Source organism: Otolemur garnettii, unplaced genomic scaffold, assembly GCF_000181295.1.
Source record: "Otolemur garnettii isolate 467f Iridium unplaced genomic scaffold, OtoGar3 scaffold00066, whole genome shotgun sequence".
NCBI classification, from domain to species: Eukaryota; Metazoa; Chordata; class Mammalia; order Primates; family Galagidae; genus Otolemur; species Otolemur garnettii.
This window is the reverse complement of record NW_003852461.1, coordinates 8707718-8732239: the sequence shown is the minus strand read 5'-3', so window position 1 is coordinate 8732239 and position 24522 is coordinate 8707718. Positions and strand designations below refer to the sequence as shown.

Genomic DNA, 24522 nt, shown 5'->3' with positions numbered 1-24522 from the left:
GTTGCTGGGTTCTACGCAAGCCCTCAACGTGCCTGGGAATTGCACAAAATGAAAACGCATATAACAAGAACAGTTACGGCTTCTAGGAAGGATTTTCCAAGTGATCTGGAAAAGAAGAAACTTCAGGAATATGAATTATGTGCCCATCAATGTGGTGTGGAACTGAGGGTCCTCTCGCTCCCTGACAGCAGGTAGTGACAATGCCAAGTGCAGTCTGTGGCCCTCAAACACAGTGGATCGCTGGTAATTGGAAGAAACAGGCTGTTACATTTGAATAAGTGACAGTTATTTTAGAAGAAACAGAGTTTAGGAGAAGAGGAGACACAGCTGATCAGAACGGTGGATGTTACAGTGGATGTTACAGACCCACAATGAGGCCCACAAGGGGTGTAACAGTTACTGTCCTGGCTGATGGAAGTTGCAGGTGTGAACAGCTACACCCTCACTCTTGGACCTGACGGAGAGAGGAGGAAAGTGCAGACACACCTTTCCTACAGGAGAAATCTCGGCACTCGGTTTGGGAGCAATGTGAGGAACAGAAATTCAAGGAAGAGGGGAGACCATCATCTTCTGACGCAGGGGAAAGGCTAAATGGGAAGATGCATTTTACAAAGCAAAACCGCAAAAAAATCAACAGAGGATTACACGGTGTGCAGCCAAAGAAAGGGGAAGGGTGGAGGGAGGGAAACTCTTTTCTACTGTAAGACACACAAGAGGAAGCCTGGACTTCATCTGGGGGAGGACTCCAAGAAGTATCACACACACAAAAAAAAATTATAAAAATAAACAGAAACGCTTTAATTATTTTATGTAACCTAAAATAAATAATAAAAGCCTCAAGTGAGTTCAATATTTACGTGTTTCTCTTTTAAAACTGCAGAGTAATAGTACGTCACCAACCTCTTTTCCACCCAATATAAATAAGACTATGGGGGGTGGCAGAAAAATTAGGTTGGAATCATTTAAAGAAAGGGGAAAAAAAAGAGCAGAAAAGCAAACTCATCTGCCCATGATTCTCCTGCCCACCCTCCCCAAATACATAAATTCCTTTATGATACTAGACAAAATTCTTTTTCCATGAAAAACCATTGTTCCACAGGCTGTAAGAAAATGTCCTTCTCTTACATCCTATCATCGCAGTATGCAGGAAAAAAAAGAAAAAGAATGGTTCCATCTCCTTTAGAGAGCCACTGTTTGGGGAGAATGCCTATTTTCTAAATGGAATAGATTTGGTCATTCACAAATATTCATTAGGTCACATGCAGAAAGGGCTTCTTCTATATCAGTTCAAAAAACATTTATTGAACATCTATAATGGGCTCGGCGCCTGTGGCTCAAGTGGCTAAGGTGCCAGCCACATACACGTAAGGTGGCGGGTTAGAATCCAGCCCAGACCCGCCAAACAACAATGATGGCTGCAACCAAAAAATAGCCGGGCGTTGTGGCGGGCGCCTGTGGTCCCAGCTACTTGGAGGCTGAGGCAGGAGACTCGCTTGAGCCCAGGAGTTGGAGGTTGCTGTGAGCTGTGAAGCCATGGCACTCTACCCAGGGGGACAGCTTGAGGCTCTATCTCAAAAAAAAAAAAAAAGAACATCTATAATGAACTAAGCCCTGGTCATGGAGGAGACCAACACCTGAACACCTGATCTCAGCACAGTGCATCAGCACGACTGGTCGTATTTACCAGGGGAAGAGGTTATCTACACACCAAGTGGGGGGTACAGGGGCGCAGCCTTCTGACGGAAGCCACAGGTTCCCGGGGGCCTGAAGGATGGAAAGCTTGTTTTTGTGGACTCTGTCTAACACGGATTATCTATCTCCTGAAATACCTCTTCCTGAAGATCAAAACCGGGGACTAAACAACTTGCAAATTATTATATAAATGTGACTTAGTAATAAATCAAAATCCAACATCTGTCATTTGAAGAACTGATGCATTGTACTTAATTTTGCACAGGGGCAGAAAGCCATCTCCGGAGACTTCAGAAGGCACAAACAGCCACCTCGACTCAACTTTGTTATCAGACCATCAACGTGGGCAGGCTTTATCTCCGCAGGTATCATCAAAGCATTTCCAAGCACAATCAGACACATTCACGTGAACAATTAGATGCTATCCACCAGATACAAATTTGTTTGTTTTTGAGCTTTCATACCTCACGAAACTACGTGAAACCGTGAGTCTCTGCCTCCTCTCCCCTGCTCTTCTGTCTACTGGCTCTGGTATTGAAAGCCTGGCGCAGGGACAGGCAGCACAGAGCCAAAGCCCACGGTGCTTAACATGCTAATACTCTGCCATCTGGCCAAGGACAAACATGGAAATATTGAGCAAATAAAAATATAATTTTTAAAAATTTCATAACTAATTAAAATTTTAAACCAGACACTTACCCATTCCCATCTGGTTGGTATCAGGAGATTTGCTATTTCTCTCCAAATGTAGCAATTTTTCAGTGAGGTGAGAGACACTTGCTAACCTAAGAAGCCTGCTCTCCACTGTTCCCGTGTGATGCCCGCGTGAGCTGCACCCTGACTCCGAGCCTCTGTTACTGTGTTTTTCTCCCACTTCAGCTTCATTTGCTTTTCTAATTGGACCTTTTTCTTTTTTTTTGAGACAGAGCCTCAACCCGTCGACCTGGGTAGAGTGCCGTGGCGTCATAGCTCACAGCAACCTCCAACGCCTGGGCTTAAGCAATTTTCTTGCCTTAGCCTCCCAAGTAGCTGGGACTACATGCACCCACCACAATGCCCGGCTATTTCTTGGTCGTAGTTGTCGTTGCTATTTGGCAGGCCTGAGCTGGATTCAAACCCAGCTCTGGTGTATGTGGCTGGCGCCTTAGCTCCCTGAGCTATAAGCACTGAGCCTCTAATTGCATTTTCAAAACTAAAATGCAGTTTACTGAAGAACACAGTAAAACATTTTTTAGAATTTGAAACTTCACATGTTTTTTGTGGGGTGGGAATTTTAGTTCCATGTCTATTAGTCCAGTGAGTGAATATAAAAAGTAAATTACAAAAAAAGAACAGTGACCAATTAGGTTTTGCAAACAAAATGGATTACTTGAGAAGAACCTTGAAGACATGTGAAGTTAAAACTTGTTACAAGTACAGCCCCTGGAGTCCTTTAAACTTTATTTGTAGAATAGGACTTTTAAAAAACTCATAAAATTGTACGTACTGAAGAAAATGACGTGCGGAAACCGTTTATCACACACAGTGCCTAGAATGTACGCATTCCAAAAAAGTAAAGAAACCGAAGCATAAACTTTATTTCAATGTTTTAAGAACGTGGTGTCCTTGGTTTAGTTACTATTACAATTGCTATTTCAGAAAATAAATTCTCAAACTTTTAAAACTGTCTCACACACATCCCCTCCAGGCACAAATCAATGTCCCTTCCTTCCCACACCCTCTGCCAGTGGCACCGCCCGAGGCTGCCACCGCCCGCCCTCCCTCCATCCTCCCGGCCCTCCAGGCTCAGCCTCTTCTAGGGGCCTCTGAGTGTCTGTTTCTTTTCCTCTCTCTAGTTTCTCTTCTTGAAAAGGTTATAAACCTAAGGGCAAAGATCACATTGGCCCCTGTATTTCTCCCCTTAGGCTTAGAACTGTGTTAGGTGCCAGAACTCCCGATACTGTCTCCCCTGGGTAACTGAAGCTAAATTACACTCCCACCACAGCCCTTCCAGCTTTCCATCAAAAATTGTACTATTCAAAAAAACAAGAATAATAATACTGAGCTGGAACAGATACATTCAAAATATACGATCTGAATTCTTCACACTATGCAAGTAACTTGGAGTCTTAGCATATCATAAATGTAAAGGAAACGGGATAAAAGGACTATTCTAAAAAATACATCACTGTCTAAAAGTAAGAAAACGTAACAGAAACCTGGCGGTGAAAAAATAGGCAGTTTCTGCAAGGAAATAATTTCAAATGCTACTTAACGTGCAATATTCTACCTCCTTAATTCAAATTACAATACTTTCTCTTTGTTCGACACTGGATTAATTGAGTGCTTGATCTATACTTAGATATGTAAACTTGAAATATTTCAAGACAGTACAAAACTACTGAAATCAAAGCAGCGATATAAATGCATTTAAAATGATGTATTTCCAACAAAGTACAGAGGAAAAAGTGAATTCTCTCCACAGTGAAGCCTCATCCTTTACTTACCATTCTACAAATAACTTTTTTATGAGACACGCCAAAAAGAAACACAAATAGAAACATGATTTTAAAGTTAACCGAATGCCAAAGCCTGAACGTTGTGTTAGACCATAACATAAGATTATCACAAAGCACTCAAACGCTTTGGACTTAATCGTACCTACATAATAGAAACCTCTGATAAAGGCTGAAAATACTGATTATGAAAATCAGTGAACAATTAATCTTGAGCAGGAATCCCGGGATCCTACTTCGGAGACACACTTGTAGTAAATACCATTATTTTTTTTTAAAAAGTGAGCTCATATTGGGCGGCACCTGTGGCTTAAGAAGTAGGGTACCAGCCCCCTATACCGGGGGTGGTGGGTTCAAGCCTGGCCCCGGCCAAAAAAAAAAAAAAGTGAGCTGCTATTATTTTAATAAAATGCAAAAGACACAGAAACTCCTAATGACTAGAAATACTCGACTCCATTTCTGGAATATTGCTACAGGAGTCCTGAGTGGCCCCCCTGTGATTTCTGAAGCGTGAATAGTGACAACTGAGAATCAGAGGTCAAGATTAAGGAAACTGTCAGGAATTCACTGGGGAGGCAAAAGCATGCATGTATTTATAGAAATAGATTTTAAGAGTTAAGAAACTTCCAAAAATAAAAGGAAAATGAGCAAACTGCTCTGCGGAGTCTGAGAAGCAGCAGGTAGCATGCTAGAGCGGCCTGCTGGTTCAGGTGTGAGAAGTACCAAGACGATGGAGCCTGGACAACTGCAGCAGCCTGCCCCGGCGTGAAGGAGCAGCACACACAGCGGCCACACAGGGAGTCCATGACCTGTCCCTGCAAGAGCTGTGACACCGCCTCTAAGTCAAATCACAGAATTGGATGCTAGATAGCTCACGACCCTGACAGAAAGAGCTTCAGAAATGACACTTGACACAAAAGGAAAGTTCTTGCTCAATTCTCTCGACAGCACGGCTGTGAATAAGCTTTGCTAGCTCAAACCGAGACTGCAGCGTGCATCTTGCTGTTGCAGTAGAAATAACCTAATTTGCGTGTGAGCTGCTGAAAATAACAAGGCTGCATCTAACTCTGTGCGTCTGCAATCGCCCGCGGCAATAATACCGGAGGACGAGGAGCCCTGTGAGGGCTAAACACACCACGTCTTACTTGGATAAAAGAGAATCTCTGATTCTGATAAATTAATTTTTTAAACGTCAGGCAAAAGCACACATTAAAGAGAGTATTCCATTGTATAAAATTATATTGCCAATCTAGTAACAATTTCAAGCACCGTATGTTAATTAGGAAGTCGGTGGGAATTGCAGGCATGGAGGCCCCCCCCCCCCACACACACACGGAATTTAAACTTGTAGGTGATGGAGCATCAAGGAGAATTAGGAAATAATATTTAAGGTGCTATTTCACAATTTAGAAAAAGTAGCCCTTTGTTCACTATCATGATTCCTTAAGGATATTCTGCTTTCACCTGCAAGGAAACGCCAAATGGTAAAATTCTTCAAATTCATCAGGATTACCTTGTTTAATGTGAACTTGCTTCCCTTTTCTTTATGGTGAAGTCACAAATAACACCAACAATAATAAATGTCCACGAGGTCTACGTCTCAATCACAATTCTGGAAGGAGACATTGCATAAACAGTGTGGAGAATTTTGGCACTGAAACTACTGGTCTATCCTTGACAGTCTGATAAATCGCTCCACTTCTCAAAACATCATGAGGGCAGTTCCAACTGCCACACACACAAAAGGAGACTCAGAGGCTTGTTTTAACATACAATTGCGCATAGATGCCCTCACTCAAGATAAATGCCTCCGCTTTAAAGCTTTAAGACAACACTCTGCACCCACACTGAACAGCAGACTGCATTCGGTAAGACCACACATCACACAGGCAGCAGAATCTTACCTGGGAAGCCCCCCTGGACCATTGTTGCACCTTAGAGTGTCTGCCTTCCGGACAGACATTCAGTGCTGGAAGCAGCTCAGATCCTGACCACGGGCTCTGTCCTCTCTCTTCTGACGACCTTGGGCCTCCCCCCACCACCCCCGATTTTACTATTTTAAAGGGCAAACTGTCAGACTATTTCTATCACGAGAAGCAATCAATTAAGCTAATTTCAAGCCAGCCCTCAAGTTATCGGTCACATCTGTCAGCAGGTGAAAGCAGCCTGGAAAAGTGTGCAGAAAAGCAGCATCCCCGGTTCCCAGCATCGGACCCTCTGATGCTTCACGCCGCCGGCTGTGACATTCAGTTACCCTGCTCGCCTCAGCCTGATAGCTCTATTCCAGAACAGGAGGCAATAACGTAACCGGTTATGCTGCGGCCAGCTTCAATTAATATCGTTTTAATGACCCACTTTTCCCGCAGAGAAAGAGTTCACCACATTAGTTACATCTTTCAAATGCAAATTGAAAGGAAACAGCAGGAGATTTCAGCCTGTCTGAAGTGAGGGCAACAGTCATCAACTTTCTCTCCCGATTTCTCCCGGCACCAAATCATGTTAACAAAGAAGCCGGGAGCCACACTGAACATGTGGTGTCTGCGGCGGACGCCTCTGCGTCTCAGCAGCAGAGCAGCCCAGTCCTCACGTTAGCTCTTGGGGAAAAATTAAGGGAAAAAACGTGTAGCTTCAGAGAAACCACTAGATAAATGATGGAGGTTTCTTAAACTCCACTCAAAATGCTACATCCCACCCCGGTTCACCCTGAATATAATCATTATCAACTGCAGTTGCTTCAGAATCTCCTATCAATTACTACAGCATCTTCCCTTTGTGAAAGAATAAAAAATCATCTAGGTGATCACGAAGCTATTCAGATGCTACTCGGAGGCCTTAATACAATTTTTAATTTGCAGCTACAATAGATGCATCCAGATTATATCAAGAGTTGTAGCTGAGAAAGTTTTCAGAATTTAAAAAACCCACTAAAATAGAAAGCCAAGTTCTTCAGTCTTCTCCAACTATATGGCCAGAATAAAGATTCTAACTTATTTTACTTAAAAATATGGACGGTCCAGAAAACTAGGATTAACTAGGATTATGTAGGAAATGAGAAAAAGAATTTACATAAAACAAAAAGGTTTTAAATCTTAGCCTTTATGTCTAACATGTTCCCTCTGATTTTGCATTGCCCCCAAAACCCCAAAAAACAAAATTTTAAAAATGAGAGAACGAATAAGTATATTATTGGGTAAGAGGAACATGTAAGCACTGTAAGGAGCCACTAAGGCTTATCTGAAGGGAACATTCTTAACACTCTTTAAATGCTTGGTAATAATTGCTGCTGATTGTAGTGACATCTATTGGCAAGGCAGAGATCAACGAGAGTGCACCAAAAACAAAAAAATAGACGAAATTTTCAACCAAAAAAGCTACTAGTTGCTCAGTAAATCTTTATCCCAGTGAGATAAACCTTTATTCCTACTGAGAACTGGCACACCTCCTACAGAGAGAGGCTCTGACTACCAAATGAGAACCAGGTCTAGGGCCTGCCCTCTGGGACCAAGTTAGCGTTCCAAGCAAATTAATCACTCTTGGTTTCAGGATCCTTAACTGTAAATTAGACAGACTCCCAATGAGCTCTCAAGTTTCATCACTGTCAAGGAAGACACTGAGTGACACGCTTTTATTCCTTTTTTTGAAAGCATCAAGGAAGACAGGGATGAATATACTTTTATTTCCTTCTTTAAAGTAATTTACTACTTGATTGCTCTTCTGCTTTAAAAGAGACCTTTTTATAATTAACAACTTTTCACTATCTCTTACACATGTGATCCTTTCACTCAGAATGACATTTGAGACAACTATAGCAGTTTTATTGAATATAATTTACACACCATCAAGTTCATCCCTTGCAATGTACAATTTAAGGACTTTTAGTAAATTGATAGTTGTACAACCATCACAACTGTTCAGTTTTAGAACGTTTCTACAGCCCCTGAAAATTCAACCAAACCCAATTCCAAGCCCCGCGCCAGGCATGGAGTCTTACACACCAGGCTGCCCTTACCGGCACGCTGATACACATCAGCCCTGTGGGCCTTTTCACTGCTTATTCGTATTCCACTATACGGATATACATTTTCTTTATCCATCCGCTAGTGGGTGGACACTTGGCTTGTTTTCAGCTTTTGACTATTATCAATAGAGCTATGAACTTTGATGCAAAGGAGTTTGCACAGACACAGGCTTCCATGTCTCTGAAGTGGAACTGCTGGGCTGTATAGTGAGCCTGATGTTAACTTTTTTTACCCCAAGCATCTGCACCATTTTACATTGCCACCAGGAGTATAAGAAGGTTTTAATTATTTTTTTTTTTTTTTTTGAGACAGAGCCTCAAGCTGTCCCCCTGGGTAGAGTGCCGTGGCATTACAGCTCACAGCAACCTCCAACTCCTGGGCTCAAGCGAGTCTCCTGCCTCCACCTCCCAAGTAGCTGGGACCACAGGCATCCGCCACAACACCCGGCCATTTTTTGGTTGCAGCCGTCATTGTTGTTTGGCGGGTCCGGGCTGGGGATTCGAACCCGCCACCTTAGGTGTACGTGGCTGGCGCCTTAGCCGGTTGAGCTATAGGCGCCGAGCCAGAAGGTTTTAATTATAAATATACCTCATAATTATAAACTATACTGCCTGTCTTTTTAAAATTCAAATCATTCTAGCGGATTCACAGTGGTTTTCGTTTGCATTTCTCTAACAACTAATCGAAAGGTGTGTATCAGCCATTCACAATCCTCTGGTGATGAATCAAGTTTTTGCTCATTTTTAAAAATTGGGTTGGTTGCTTTCTTATTATTGAGCTGTAAGACAAAATGCTTTTTAAATCTTTTAAATAAGCTTATTTTGTTATACTATTAAATTCAAGTGGATTAAACAAGGTTGCAAATATAAGTTTTTTCTTGATAGGTGGCATAAGCATGCTTGGAGTCCCTGCTGCTTGGGAGGCTGATGTGGGAGGCTTGCTGGAGCTCAGCCTGGGCAATACAGTGAGACTCCACCTCAAAAAACTAAATTAAAAAGGCTTTACTCTCAAATAGTTTTGTATACTTTTTTTCTTTTTTCAGAGACAGAGTCTCAAGCTATTGCCCTGAGTAGAGTGCTGTGGCAATCTCCAACTCTTGTGCTTAAGCGATTCTCTTGCCTCAGCCTCCCAAGTAGCTGGACTACAGATGACCCCCACAATGCCCGGCTATTTTATTTCTTTATTTATTTTTGGTTGCAGTGGTCATTGTTGTTTGGCAGGCCCGGGATGGATTCGAACCTGCCAGCGCCAGTGTATATGGCTGGCACCCTAGCTGCTGAGCTACAGGCACCCCATACATTCTTCTCCGTTTTTTTTTTTTTTTCCCAAGTAAAAATTACTAAGAATCCTACAGAATTCAGTTTTGACCTTGGAATTTGGCTAAAATCTGCTATATGGCTTTGGCCTCCAGAAGGCTCCAGGTCTAAAAGACGCTGGGAAATCTTTCAGGTACCTCTGAACCAGTGCAAGGTCAATGGTCCGGAGACAGCATGGACTGGCAATACAAATAACACTGGGTACTAAGGACCGACTCGAGCAAGGCTGACATTGAGATTTACTGTTCCTACTTAGGGTTAGCATTCTTGAAGTGAATGGGAGTGAAAAATCTCTTTCCGTGACATGAGCTTGCCACATCGAAATTCTATCAGTTAGCTGAAGAACGATACTTATTAGTATAAGAGTAAAATATTACAAATAATTAAAATGGAGATGAAAGCTACTAGTTTTTTAAAAATTTTAAAAAATTAAATTTAATAATAGAGGTTGTGCTATGTTGCCCAAGCTGGGCTCATGCAATTCTCTTGCCTGCTGAATAGCAAGGACCGCCACACTTGGCAATAGTTGGTGGTCTTTAGATTAAAAATTAAATAAAAAGGCCAAGCGTAGTGGCTCACACCTGTAATCCCAGCACCTGGGAGGCTGAGGTGAGTGGATTGCCTGAGCCCACGAGTTTAAGAACAGCCTGAGCAAGAACGAGACCCTGTCTCTAACAAATAGCCGGCCACTGTGGCAGGCGTCTGTAGTCCCAGCTACTTGGGAGGCTGAGGCAAGAGAATTGCGTGAACACAAGAGTTTGAAGTTGCTGTGAGCTGTGACACCACAGCACCCTACTGAGCATGACCAAGTGAGACTGTCTCAAAAAAAAAAAAATTAAATAGAAAAGTATATAGAAAGTTAATGGGAGAACATAAAGAATATTATATCCTGTGTCAGGTAACAAAACATTCATAAATAGTTAAACTTTGCAAGGCAGAATAATAGAGATTTTTACCTGAAGTGTTTGGGACTGTTTGGTAAACTAGTACTCACAATAACTAAAATAACCTTTAAAAATCTATGTTTTCAGTTTCAGATTCCATTTGAATCATTAATGTTTCTCAAAACATTCTCCTGTGTGTACTTTCTACATGGGGAGTGATGTCAATACCACAACGGCCCAACTCCATGGGAATAAGAACTACAAACTGATGCGTGATCACCCAACACCCCCACGATCCATCTATCCTGGTCCAGAGAAAATAAAGAAGAGAGAAAGTATTAGAGAAAAGTGAAGTACTCCTAAATATGTTTCTTTTCTAGCGATCTCTGGTGAAAATTAAGAGTGTGATCGTGTCAATCTGAGATGACCAGGGAGCAGCCCAGCACCAGACAGCACTGCTACAGCATTGGTCCTACCTGACATTAAACCGCAAACAACTGACTCCCCAAATTTAAAAGAATTAAAGTATAAGAATGCTGGATAAAACTGTACTAAAAATAGACCAGAATTTTATTCGGTAATGGCTATATTGAAGAATTCTGTATTACTGCTGATAACAATAAAATGTTGTAGCTAACACTTCTTATATAGACACATTTTATACATTCATCTCTCACAACAACCCTGAGAAAAAGTGTATCACCATCATCCTTATGTTTACAAATGGGGAACTAAAGGAGAGAGATGCAACTTGCTCCAAGTGAACGGCTAGAAAGCTTAGGCAGGAGTCCTCAAACTACGGCCCGCAAAGGACATTTATCTGGCCCGCCAGGTGTTCCTGGTGCCACTGCCTGTCCTGCTTAGCAGCCGGCTTGTCCTGGGGCCCGCAGTGCGGCTCTCCAACGGTCTGAGGGACAGTGAATTGACCCCCTGTTTAAAAAGTGTGAGGACCCTTGGCTTAGAGGTTAAGAAACTTAATGAAAGTCCGTCACCACATATGTCACTGTGCTTGTTAATACACACATACACACATATTCACACCGATGACAAATTCCTTAGGATATGATGCTAAGTTATTCAAAGAATATGTGCATTTAAACTTTTTGTACATGCTACCAAATGGGTCTCCAAAAAAAGGTATATAAATTTCTATTCCTATCCATAACATCTAAGAACTGTTATTTTTCTACAACTTCTCCAACAATGATTAACACTAATTTTTAAAATATTAAGTAATCTGGCAGGCCCCCAAATCTGATTTCATATTAATTTACATTTCTCTCATTATAAGTGAGGCTGAACAGATTTTTATACTTATTGCTGAAATCTCTTTTGCTACCTACTGTCTGATCTTTGCTTTTTCTCTACTATTGCACATGTGTTCTTTTTATTTTGAGACAGCGTCTCACTCTGTTGTGCTGGGTAGGGTGCCATGGGTCAGAGCTCACAGCGACTTGAAACTCTCGGACTCAGGCAATGCTTTTGCCTTAGGCTCCTGAGTAGCTGGGACTGCAGGTGCCTGCCACAATACTCAGACAGTTTTCTATTTTTAGTAGAGACAGGTCTGGCTCATGTTCTGGCTAGTCTGGAACTCCTGAGCTCAAGTGATCCACCCATCTTGGCCCCTTAGGGTGCTAGGATTATAGGCGTGATCCACGATATCCAGCATTTTTCTCCCGACTATACAAACATTTATACACACACACACACACAATGTTACCTTCATGTAAAAAAACTGAACTATTTTCCTTTATAATTTTTGGTATGATAATTTAAAAGGACTTTCCTTATACCAAGATTTTTTTTATAAAACCTTATATACTTTTTTTTTGAGACAGAGCCTTGCTCTGTCACTTGGGCTACAATCCATGGCTCTAGCTCAGAGCAACCTCAGACTCTTCAGCTCAGGGATCCTCCTGCTTCAGCATCCTGAGAAGCAGAGTCTACTAGTTCCTGTCACAATGCCCAGCTAGTTTTTCTATTTCTTTAGTAGAGATGGGGGTCTCACTAGTGCTCAGGCTGGTCTTGAACGCCTGATCTCAAGTGATCCTCCCACCTCAGCCTCCCAGAGCGGTAGGATTATACATGAACCACGGAACCAGCCCTTATAAAGACTTTTTCTAGTATTTTTTATGGTTTCAGTTATAATTATATGATTTTTGGAATTAGTTTGTAATATGTTGTATTAATTTGTAATATGTCACTACATTTTTTTCCTCCAAATGACTGTATAGTCTATCATTTGTTGAATAATTTGTTCTATTTTTACTATCTCAGAAAAGATTTTATGCTCTAAACTCTAAACACACCCCCGGGTCTATTTCTAGACTATTTTCAAAGCAGGTTTCTAATCAGGAGTGCTGCTGACACCCTGGGTAAGATAACTTTCATTGTCTGGGACTGTCCCTTGCCATCTCAGCCAACCAGTGACAATGAGACTCTCCATCCATTCAGACCAGAGGATGTCGCAATGCATGCGGATGGCTTTGGCTGTCACGGCTAGGACGGACAGGAGGGCACTGCCATCAGCTGGCAGTTAGAGACCCGGGATGCCACTACCATTCCTACCTCAGAGGACTGTCCCCCACAACAAGGAGGCATCAGTCTAGATGGCAACAGAGCCAAGGTGGGGAAAACACTCCCGCGCATGTCTAAAAGCTCCGGACTGAGTTTGAAAACCAACAGTTTAGAACACACTCAGATACCAGAGGAAGGCAAGTTCCCCCACCTCACTATTTTTCTTTTCCAAAATTGCCTCGCATTTCATTTCCAAGTCAATTTTTAATCGAATTCTTTTACTAAATAAAAGACTAATCTACCTAGGATCTGGATCTAAACTGCCTTAAAGACTAATTTAGAAGTAACTGGATTCTATAATAAAATACTTAGTGTTCCATCAGGAAAATAGTAGGTCTAGTCCTCCACCCCCACCCCACAAAGTTCTTCCATAAAGTTCTCTAGTTTTCTTTAAAAATGCAGCTGTGACTTGGGAATGGTCATGAGCCCCACTTCCAGTCAGATCAGCAGAGTGATAGATTCCTACAGGCTCATGCCTATAATCCTAGCAAATCAGGATCGTGAGGCAGGTGGATTGCTCGAGGCCAGGAGTTTGAGACCAGTCTGGACAACACAGTGACAATCTGTCTCTTAAAAAAAAATGTTTTTTTGCTGCTTTTTACTGCTGTATTCCTTTATGTCTGATAAAAATCCTATCTTGCCATGGGGAAAAAAAAACTTTTTTTAAATTAGCTGGGCCTATTAGTGCATTCCAGCAGTCCCAGATGCTACTTGGGAGGTTGGGGCAAGGGGATTGCTTGAGCCCAGGAGCTGGAGGCCACAGAGAGCTATGATCATTCTAAGGGCTGCAGTTCCGAGCCCACAGGCTGCAGACCAGAGTCAGTCAGTGGACTGTGGAGAACAGGGCCGCACAGCAGGAGGTGTAAACGGCAGGGAGCAAGTGAACTCACCTGTATGTACAGCCTCTCTCCATCACCTGCATCACGACTACAGCCTCTCCCCATCACCCGCATCATGAATACAGCCTCTCCCCATCACCCGCATGAGGACAGGAGCCTCTCCCCATCACCCGCATCACGACTACAGCCTCTCCCCGTCACCTGCATCACGACAGGAGCCCCACTCCCAGTCAGATCAGCAGGGCGACAGATTCCCACAGGAGCGTGAGTCCTGCAGCCAGCTGCGCACGTGAGGGATCTAGGTTGGTCCTTAGGAGAATCTGAGGGGCTGAGTCGGTGATGCTGGTGGTGGGGAGCACCTGCCAATACAGATTATCATTAACGGAGAGGTCTGACCGCACAGAGATCACACTACATCAATTGCTTGCAGACTCCTGTCAAAACCCTGTCAGTGAGTGACAAGTGACAACAGAGCTGAGTCTGGTGGCAGGCTTTACAGTGGCAAGGGACACCTTAATTCAGCTGTGCACCTGCTTCTGCTGTCCGGCTGTAAGTCAGAATCTCATACTTACTTCAGTCCCCACGTGGTCCCCCATCATTTTATCTGCCACTTTCATCCGGGCCCCTTTCCCGCAGCACACACTTGTCTCAGTCACTGCCTGGGTCCGCCCACAGCTAGCGCTAGCAAAAATGAGTAGGAAACATCACCAGAGAGCTCGTCAGAAAAGAGGAAAAGACCCGAGGATGAGGCAGAAGGCTGTAAGACTGCCAGCAAAATGAAATCTGCCTTAGAAGAAAATACCAAGCGTCCTGCCTAAATTAGAGGTTCATCAAAACAGGCAATTCCCATGCTCTGAGCCAGCCTGTGTACCACGTGGTGACCAGCTCCCTTCCACACTGCTCTGCCACATGGAGCCCAGACACCCTGCATCGTCAAACAAGCCTCTGCAGTTTTTCGAAAGGAAAAAAAAAGTGGACACAAAGAACAGAAGCAATAATCGCAGGCCACCACTTCACCCAGCGTGTTGCACTGAGAGCGTCATTCTCAGCGGCGAACCACACAGCCAAAGCTGAGAAGCCCTTTACTGTGGTGGAGCGCGGACCCTGCCTGGTGCTAGGACAGTTGCTGTGAACTTGCAGGAGAGGCTGCAGTGGACAGGTGGCACACGTCCCCCTTTCAGCTGGCACCGTGACCAGATGAACTGGTAACACAGCAGAGGGTGCCGAGGCACAGTTTTCAGAGAGGGTTAAAGTGTCACCACGGCACATACTGCTGTTGACAAGTCTACTGACATTGACAACAAGGCAACACGCTTGTTTTTGTGTGATATATTTTCAGGAGAATATGCACAAGGATATGTCACATACACTATTGCTGCCAACCAACGCCACAGCTGCAGAACTGTTCAAGTTCTTAGTGATTTCACGTCAGGAAAACCAATCTGGCCATTTTCTGTCAGTTATGTGCAGGGATGGACTGGTTGCCACGACTGGACTGATGACTTTCTGCTTTCACCACTCCGGTTAAGGAGGTCCCTTTGACTGTGAGTCTACACGCTGTGTTATCCATAAAGAAATGCTGGCTCGCTGAAACAGTGTCTGAGATTATCAGCCTGATAGACACCTGACCTAAACAGCACTCTGGGATTATCAGCCACACTGAAGCACATGCTCTTAACTCAAGTCCTGTTCATGCAGCTCTGGGAGGAGATGGACGTGGAGCACACACGTTTTCTCTTACACACATAAGTGGGATGGTTTTCCCAAGGTAGATCGCTGGCCAGAGTTAGTGAAATCCAGAGATTTCTTTTAGGAAAGACAGTCACACTGGCAGCACACTGAAGTGACACAGAATAGGCCGCAAAGCTTGCTCACACGTGTGACAAATTCAGTCTGCTCCACCACTCAATCTGTCACTTCTGGGGAGAACAACAACTGTGTCCAAGTTGTCAGATAAAAAGCCACTACACTCAAAGCCAAACTGAAATTACACGGCAACAAGTGAGCACTGGAATGGCTGACACATCTCAAACGTTAGCAGAGACTTTGAAACACACTGAGCCTGGACCTTGCTCCCGGCTTTCAAAAGAGTTTGAGCATCAGTTCCCAAACACAAACCCAGACCTGGGAAGGAAGGGGCCTGGGAACCATCTGTGACTAAACCAGCGAGTAGACTTCATCCATGTTAGAAAAGGATCAGCTCCTTGAGACTGCAAATAATGGTGGCCTTAAACGGATGTTTGAGACAACGTCAAATCTCCACGTGGAATGTCCTGAGATTGCCACAGAAACAGTGACAACCCTCTCCCGTTTCCGACATCCTGTCTCTATGAAGCAAGGTTTTCTGCAGCGACGGCAGCCAAACGAGATGACAGAGTGGACTGATCCTGAGGGACACACTGCAGGGGTCACTGTCTGCTGTCACCCCTGTCCAGCTGCAGGGAAACCAGCTCAGGGCTCCCACTGATTTTGTGCTATGGTGAGTTGTATGAGCGTTTCATTATGTATTATAACTTAATAATGATAAAGTGCACAGTAAATGTAATGCACTTAAGTCATTCCTAAGCCTCCCTCCCCGAAGTCTATGAAAAGACTGTCGTCCATGAAACTGGCCCCTACTGCCAAAAAGGTTGAGGATCGCTGTTCCACGACACTCCAGCCTGCACAACAAATGAGATTCTTCTCTTGAAAAGAAAAAAAAAAAAAGAAGAAGAAAGAAAAAAGAGAAGTAAAGAGAGAAAAAAGGCTTTAGGATTCCTGCAGTGTGGGGTCCCGGTCACATTTCTGCTATACACTCAAAGGCCAGTGATAAGAAGCAAGTCCATTACACTGAGTTCCTGGGACCTCATCCAAGTCACGAGACTTGTCCATGGTGTGGTTCACACAGCACTTTTGTGACGACTCTCTTGTATGTTACAAAAAGTCATTCCAAAATCTTCTGTTCCCTGCAATTTAAAAATGTACTTGAAAGAATGAACACTGACAGGTTACAAAGGCCTGGCTGGTGTAAAAGCACTTACCCTCCAAGATCAAAGTGAAAAAAAAAAGCAGGGTTTTCTGGAGGTTGTGGCTTCTCTCCCCACAGGATAGAAGGCCACTCTGCTAACTTTCCGATAAGGCAGGGTGGCCCGTGAGGAAACAGAAGTCAAGCTGTCTCACACAGAGGCTCTGGCACTGGATGGGGGTGAGGGGGGCTCAGCTGTGTAAACAAGGGCCCTCTGAGCACCTTGAAGCTTCAGCACTGGAGAGGGGGAACAGCTGTGCAGACAGGGCCCCTCTAACACTGGACGGGGGACACAGCTGTGCAGACAGGGCCCCTCTGACACTGGACAGGGACACAGCTGTGCAGACAGGGCCCCTCTGACACTGGACGGGGGACGGAGCTGTGCAGACAGAGCCCCTGACACTGGACGGGGGACCAGCTGTGCAGACAGGGCCCCTCTTAGTACCTCAAATCTCTGACACTAGACAGGAGAGGGGTGGGGGCCACAGTTGGGCACACAGGGCCCCTCTGAGCTCCTCCAGCAAACACAGATTTTCCTTGGGTCCCCACCAGGCAAGTCACATACCCTGTGTTATTAATCTTCCCAAATACTGAGTTTCTCCAATGTGTCAGGCCAGAACAGAGAGGGTCACTAGCCTCACAAAACTTGTAGTCAATGTTTAGTAGGGAAGACAGACATTAATCTAATAAGTACATTAAAAATCATATTTTACTAAATGCTAAAAAAGGAAAATGCAGGAACCCATATCGGACTAAGCCAGGTAACGTTTTCCAAAAAAGGTGGCATTAAGCTGAACTCAGCAGAAAGTATAATACTTGCTCCAAACGCTCTTCTGTATATGAGAACGCATTTAAAGAGTGGGTGAGAATGGCACATAGTAGGTGCTCAATAAGGTGGGATTCTCACTATACAATTACTAAAAATGTGGTGATAACAATGTATGGAAACTGGGCAGCGCCTGTGGCTCAAAGGACTAGGGCGCCGGTCCCATATACCAGATGGAGGTGGTGGGTTCAAACCCAGCCCCCGCCAAAAACTGCAAAAAAAAAAAAGTAAGAAAACTCTGACAGTGAGAGGCACAAAGATTCACTTGTATCTGTTAGTCACGGTCAGCAGGAGTAAGAACACACAGAAGGGAAGTCTCACTGTGGGGCCAGGGGCTGGCAGCGCTGGTGATGCCAATTGGAGCTCAGCACAAGAGGCGACAGGCCAGCTCAGGGGAACGTACATCATTTTATTTTGGTGAAAGCATTTAAAGTGCTAGTGGGAAACGGTCATGGCATATTCCCAAAAGCCAGTGACAATGTGGGTCAGGAGATCAGAGGAGGATTAAGGCTAGAAATAAGGCCTCGGTGTCAGCAGGGGATGGTGGACAGAGTGGCCTTGTCACTCCCTCAGTCCTCTTGACTCTTCAATAAGACAATTTTAAATTCAGCCCCACAAGGCAAGTCAAAAGCTCCTGCACCATCGACACACACTGACAAGCTCTACAAGCTTTGGTAATGGTAGTTTTGTCGAGGACTAAGCCAGTGGTTCTCAACCTTCCTAATGCCTCCCAATGCTGTGACCCTGTGATCCTCATGTTGTGGTGACCCCCAACCATGAAACTGTTTTCATTGCTACTTCATAACTGTAATTTTGCTACTGTTATGAATTGTAATGTAAATATCTGATATGCAGGATATATTTTCATTGTTACAAAGGGGTTAGGACCCACAGGTTAAGAACCGCTAGACTAAGCATTGATGAAGTACATCGTATTTTTTTTTTTTTTGAGACAGTGCCTCAAGCTATTGCACTGAGTAGAGTGCTGTAGCATCATAGCTCACAGCAACCTCCAACTCCTAGGCTTGAGCAACTCTCTTGCCTCAGCCTCCCAAGTAGCTGGGACTACAGGCACCTGCCACAACACCTGGCTACTTTTTGGTTGTAGCTGTCATTGTTTTTTGGCAGGCCTGGGCTGGATTTTGCACCTGCCAGCTTTGGTGTATGTGGCTGGCGCCTTAGCCGCTTGAGCTACAGGCACCAAACCAGTACATCGTATCTTAATTCTTTTTTTTTTTTCTTTTGTTTTGAGACAGAGTCTTGTTCTGTCAGCACTATTAGAGGCCATTGACATCATCAGAGCTCACTGCAATCTCCAATTCCTGGGCTGAAGCGCTCTTCCTGTCTCAGCCTCCTGAGGTATGCACGATTGTGCCAAGCTAGTTTTCTAGTTTTAGTAGAGATGGGGGTCTCACGTTTGTCCCAGACTGGTCCCAAACTCCTGGCTTCAAGTGATCCTTCCACCTTGGCCTCCCAGAGTGCTAGGACTACAGGCATGAGCTACCATATACAATCTTATTTTATAATTCTCAAAATTCAAGCAATTTTAGTTCAACTGATGGTTATAAGACTTCTTACGATAATTAGACTCCAGGATAAAATATGCTCAACTATCCAAGTTGATCTAAAATACAAATGCCTATTACATAACACACTTTGTATACTGGTTAAAATATTTAATTCTTACAATCATCTTAATAATGACTATGGTTATCTTATCAAGCTCCTTCCTCATTACTTCCCTGTTGCTGAATTAACAGTTACTTTTATGTCTCCAGCCTCCTCCTTGACCTCTCGGTGGCATCCCACACACAGCTGGACACTGGGAAGGTAAGTGGCGAAGTCCTCTTGAAACACCGTTTTCTTGTGAACTCCACACTGCCATCATCTCCTGACGTCCTCCTCACACTAGGACGCTCCTTTGGTGGCTCTTGAGGCAGGTGCCAGGCTTGCTCCTTGCTGCCGAGCACACAGCATTCCTACGTAAACTCCTCGGCTCCTGTGACTATCTAGAGTGGTTTCAGATCATGGTCCCTGCACTGATGTGTGAGTATCACTGGGGACTCACTAGGAATGTAAATTATCCTCCCAGACTAAGACATCAGAAATCGAGGGTATAGCACATCAGTTAGTGTCTGAAAGTGGCTTCCTGGGACTTCTGATGCACCCTGCAGTTTGAAGACCTCGGATCTGCATCGGGGCTTTTTGTAATGCTGGTTGCAACTCATCTGCCGGTCACATAATAAACTCAGTTGCAACAAACATTTTAAAGTATGAAACAGAATAGAAGAGTTAAAGAATAAAATTCATCACTTTATCACGATAAGCAATATTTCATGAGCTTGTTTTACTGATACGTTCACATCCCTGTGTGCACACACGTGCCTGTCCACACCGGGTTAGAAGACGCCAGTGGGTCGTAGTCTGCACAGGGACCTGAGCTGTATGAATTCAACCTCAGAATAAATGCCTTGGAGGAGGCAATTTTAAAATGTATTTTAATCTTATTCTTTTATTTTATTCATAGTACTCTTGACCACGTAAAGCTGCCTTCCTGTTTCCAATCTTCCTCTCCCTGCAGAATCTAAGATAATGAGAGAGGGCCAGTTTTCCCTGCTGTGTATTCTAGGACAGTGTCGGAGCCCCCATTACGCCCACACAATGAACATTTCTTGACTGGATGTGCTTCATAATTAAGCAACTGCTAAAGCCTTTTAACACTGTTTAAAATCCTGTGTACCTCATGTCTGAGATCTTGGGGTTCTATGGCTTGAAACCCAGCTATTTCACAGACACCGACCTTGGAAAAGTCAGGCAATCCTATGATTTCACCCCTGTGAAAACAGACGCTTAGCCTTTGGACAATACGAATCTGCTGAGACAGTGACCAGCCTCCTCAGCTCTACACAGCTGCACCGAGAATTCATTTAATAAGAGGTAAGGCATAAAGTAGAACCCATGGGATCCACTTCAAAAGGAAACATGGGAGGCCGGAGGCATTAGGCTCACCTGCATTTTAAATATGCTCTATCTAACACACACCCCCAATTCACTGCCAACGCTTCTGGAGAAAGTTCACAGTAAACTTGATAGGATGTAAAATGGGAAGAGAATCAAAACGGACGGAGAGTCACGTACGCAGCCCACACGGTGTGCTGGAGGCGCTGTGAAGTGTGTGATGTTAAGTATTAGGACCTCTTCTGTGTTTAGAGCCGGGTGCGTGTGTGAGTGTGTGTGTGTGTTTAGAGCCGTGTGTGTGTGTGTGTGAGTGTGTGTGTGTTTAGAGTCGTGTGTGTGTGTGTGTCTGTGCATGTGAGACTGACCTCTGGGGAGGAAACTGGCCCTGTATCTTGGGGCCTAAAAGCTACATTCAGAAGAGAACCCCAAATAATCACTCTGCCCTGTTTCTGCTCGAGTAACAGGCTCTAAGTCACAGCAAGTACAGATGAGGACACAGCCTCTGCAGTCAGCGAGCCTGGGATGGACCCCCATTTCCACTATTAGCTACACGACTCTGGGTACAACCCTTAATTGCTCTGGGCCTATCTCCTTATTTGTGTAACTAGAAACCTCACACTGACTGAGTTAATAATATACGTAAAGGCTTTTTTTTTTTTTTTTAAATACAAGTAGCACTTGTTATTGCTTGTCTTTTATTTATTTATTTATTTGCAGCTTTTGGCTGGAGCCGGGTTTGAACCCGCCACCTCCAGAATATGCGGCCTGCACCCTTGAGCCACAGGTGTCGCCCCGTAAAGGCTTTTGAACAATGCCCGGCACATGGCAAACCACTTACTAGGTACCACGATTCTCACCCTTGGCTCTTCAAGTGCTTTTCCTTCTCCGACCGTTACCACAATCCCATGAGGCAGGTTATGAGAAGACGTTCGCTGGCCCCTTATCGATAACCAAGCGTGAACCGTGCAGACGTCAGGTAACTCGTCCAGGAACTCACACTACTGGTCGCAGGTGCACACCTAACCCAGCTCTCCTCATAACCAGGCCAATACCGGCATTCCAACATCCAGAAATCATAAATCATCATCACTCTATTCCCATTCTGCGGGAGTCACCCAAATAACTACATGAGAATACAGAAGTGCATTACACACGTGTACACACACACCAACTGTGCCCGTCATTCATAGCTCTCCAAAAACAGGCCGAGAATGAAAGCACTACAGTACACGTGTCCGATTTTATCCCCAGGCCTTGGTGTTCTCTTTTTCAGGCTGATGACTCCACCGGAATAAACAAGCTGTGTTTCCTTTACCCCATCGCAGACTCAAGGAACACTGTTACTCAAAAGCAGGTGGTATTCGACAAAGATTTGCTGAAGAAGTGAAGAAAATGATGACATAGGAAGGCTCTCTAAACTCAAATCAAGTTTAAGTTCAAATCAAGTACAAATCAAGTTCTTATAAAGCCAACTTAATTAGTATGAAGTTGCATTTATTTTTTTATCTTCTATTTGTGTTTGTTATGACATTTAGAAAAGTATAATGTTAATAATAATTGTTAAAACAATAAGAAGAGCCTATATTTGTGGACAACTTACTATGTGGCAGGCTACTTATTTTAATCCTCACTACAATTCCGAATACCAGGTACTATTATGATGCTCTTTTTATATGCTGAGTGTAGACTTCAGGTCTCCCTTCAAGAACTGCTAAAGTTAGAGTTTCAACTCTTTCACCTTCTGTATCAAATTTATTTTCTATACTGCAGAAAAGGAAACATTTTTTAAAAGAAACATATACATTTCACATATCATATTTACCCATTGAAAATGTATCAGTCAGTGGTTCTTAGCATAGCTCCAAACTGTACAAACATCCCCAATATCTAATTTTGTAAAATTTTTTGTTATTCCCCAAAGAAAACCTGCACATACGCTGGCAATCAGGTCCAAACACATACGTTGTTCACATATAAATGAAAGGAATAAACCCTCCATAAAATATACCTATGAATGGCTCGGCGCCTATAGCTCAACCGGCTAAGGCGCCAGCCACGTACACCTAAGGTGGCGGGTTTGAATCCCCAGCCCGGACCCGCCAAACAACAATGACGGCTGCAACCAAAAAATAGCCGGGCGTTGTGGCGGGCGCCTGTGGTCCCAGCTACTTGGGAGGCGGAGGCAGGAGACTCGCTTGAGCCCAGGAGTTGGAGGTTGCTGTGAGCTGTAATGCCACAGCACTCTGCCCAGGGGGACAGCTTGAGGCACTGTCTCAAAAAAAAAAAAAATATATATATATATACCTATGAATGCATATTTAATGCAGCTAATGTTAAAATAAACATGAAATGCATTTCCAAAAATATGCCTTGGTGGGCCCCTCTGCAATCTTTCACTAGCAGCGTCCAAGTCACTTTAGGTAAGACTAGTAATCTAGAGTTGACGTCTACGAACAACTTGGATTTATTATGGGACAACTTCCCATTTCAAGGATTTCTGAGAATTTCTGTATTCATGCCCAAACAGGATAATTAGGAGATAATATACGAAAAATAGCACCCAGCACAGCCTCCTTCACCATCTTCTCTCTCGGTGTCGAGGAGAAAAGCTTAAGAAATGAAGCCACAGAAGTTTCACAGACACGGATTTTCTTTCCATCATATGTTCGTGCCCATTTCTGATAATTTATAAGCCTCCCATTTGATAATTTATAAGTCATTAAAGCATAATTTCATAAATTCTGCGTCTACCCGGAATAGCGCAGAGGAACTCACCGTTGGTCGGGGCACATTCTTCTGCATTTTCGTCACTGTCATCGGCTGGAGCTTTGTAAGGAGGCGGCAGCTTCATCGGAGGGGGGGCAGCTCCTTGCCTCTGAGGACACAAAATCGGAGAGAGGGGTTAATGGCTTTTGTACAATTCTCTTCTTCCGTGACAAAAAAGCATAAGAGGACAGTCTGAAAATATTTTTACTGTACCCAACTTCAGTGATACCTTGAGAATTGTAAAACAAATAACCATTTATCCCCTGTGTCTATGCTTTTGTATAAAAATGACTGTGAAGTAAACACAACAGTGCAGACAGCAGGAATTCAGAAGCCCAGCTCTTAAGACTGTTGGTCTAGCCGATCTCCTCAGAAGAACGTATGACTTTGCTCAGTGCAAAAGCCTGTTACTTATTTTTTCTTGACTCTGTGGAACCTTAATTTTCTTCATTATTAACCAGGTAACACAAATGAGGGGCACCTCTAAAATAAACCTAAAGGTAAAAAATACCCAGTGTAGTGATTCTACATTTAAAGTATTTTTATTTAACTGTGGAAATGACAGATCTCATCCTTTAAAAAACACTTGAAATAACCAAGATTTTCTAACTGAAAAGGTCTTCCTCTGTAATCTACAGATGGTCAACACACACGTCAATGTTTTGAAAAAGAGAAAATCTTGGGATAATTATTTCTACCTAAGTATCTTTTCGATTCACACACCCAATAATACAGCACACATCAGTATCTGGTTCGTATACACAATCAAAGTAGAACAAAACTCTATAGTCAGATTACCTTCACAGAATGAAGACATTTTCTTGAGCGATGAGAAAAATAAAACATGCCAAATTTTACAGAGAGATCCAAGCAGCAGAGAATAGGAGCCGATATACCCAAGCTCTCCACAACACCCAGGACAACTGGATTATGCTACAGGATTTCAATCAAGTCCATTCAATTACCTTTCTATGACCAAACCACTAATGGCAGGGTACACTTCAGTAAGTGGATGTGACCGGTCCATTACAGAAAGCTGAGATGTAATAAATTTCTCCAAAATAGAAAACACTATTTGGGAGTCATAAAAGAGAACACATCCCCGTATTTACTTAAGATAATGTGGAACCAAAGCAGTGACTCTAT

General features: G+C 43.6%; 1 protein-coding gene across 1 annotated transcript in view; it reads right to left on the bottom strand.

The window, feature by feature from the left end:
• The window catches only part of PATJ (PATJ, crumbs cell polarity complex component), a 379729-nt gene that overhangs the window by 179739 nt on the left and 175468 nt on the right, over positions 1-24522 (bottom strand). Inside the window, exon 25 of the mRNA XM_023515102.1 lies at positions 23386-23485. Within this exon, the coding sequence (XP_023370870.1) occupies positions 23386-23485 (100 nt within the window). The remainder of the gene's footprint in view (positions 1-23385; positions 23486-24522) is intronic.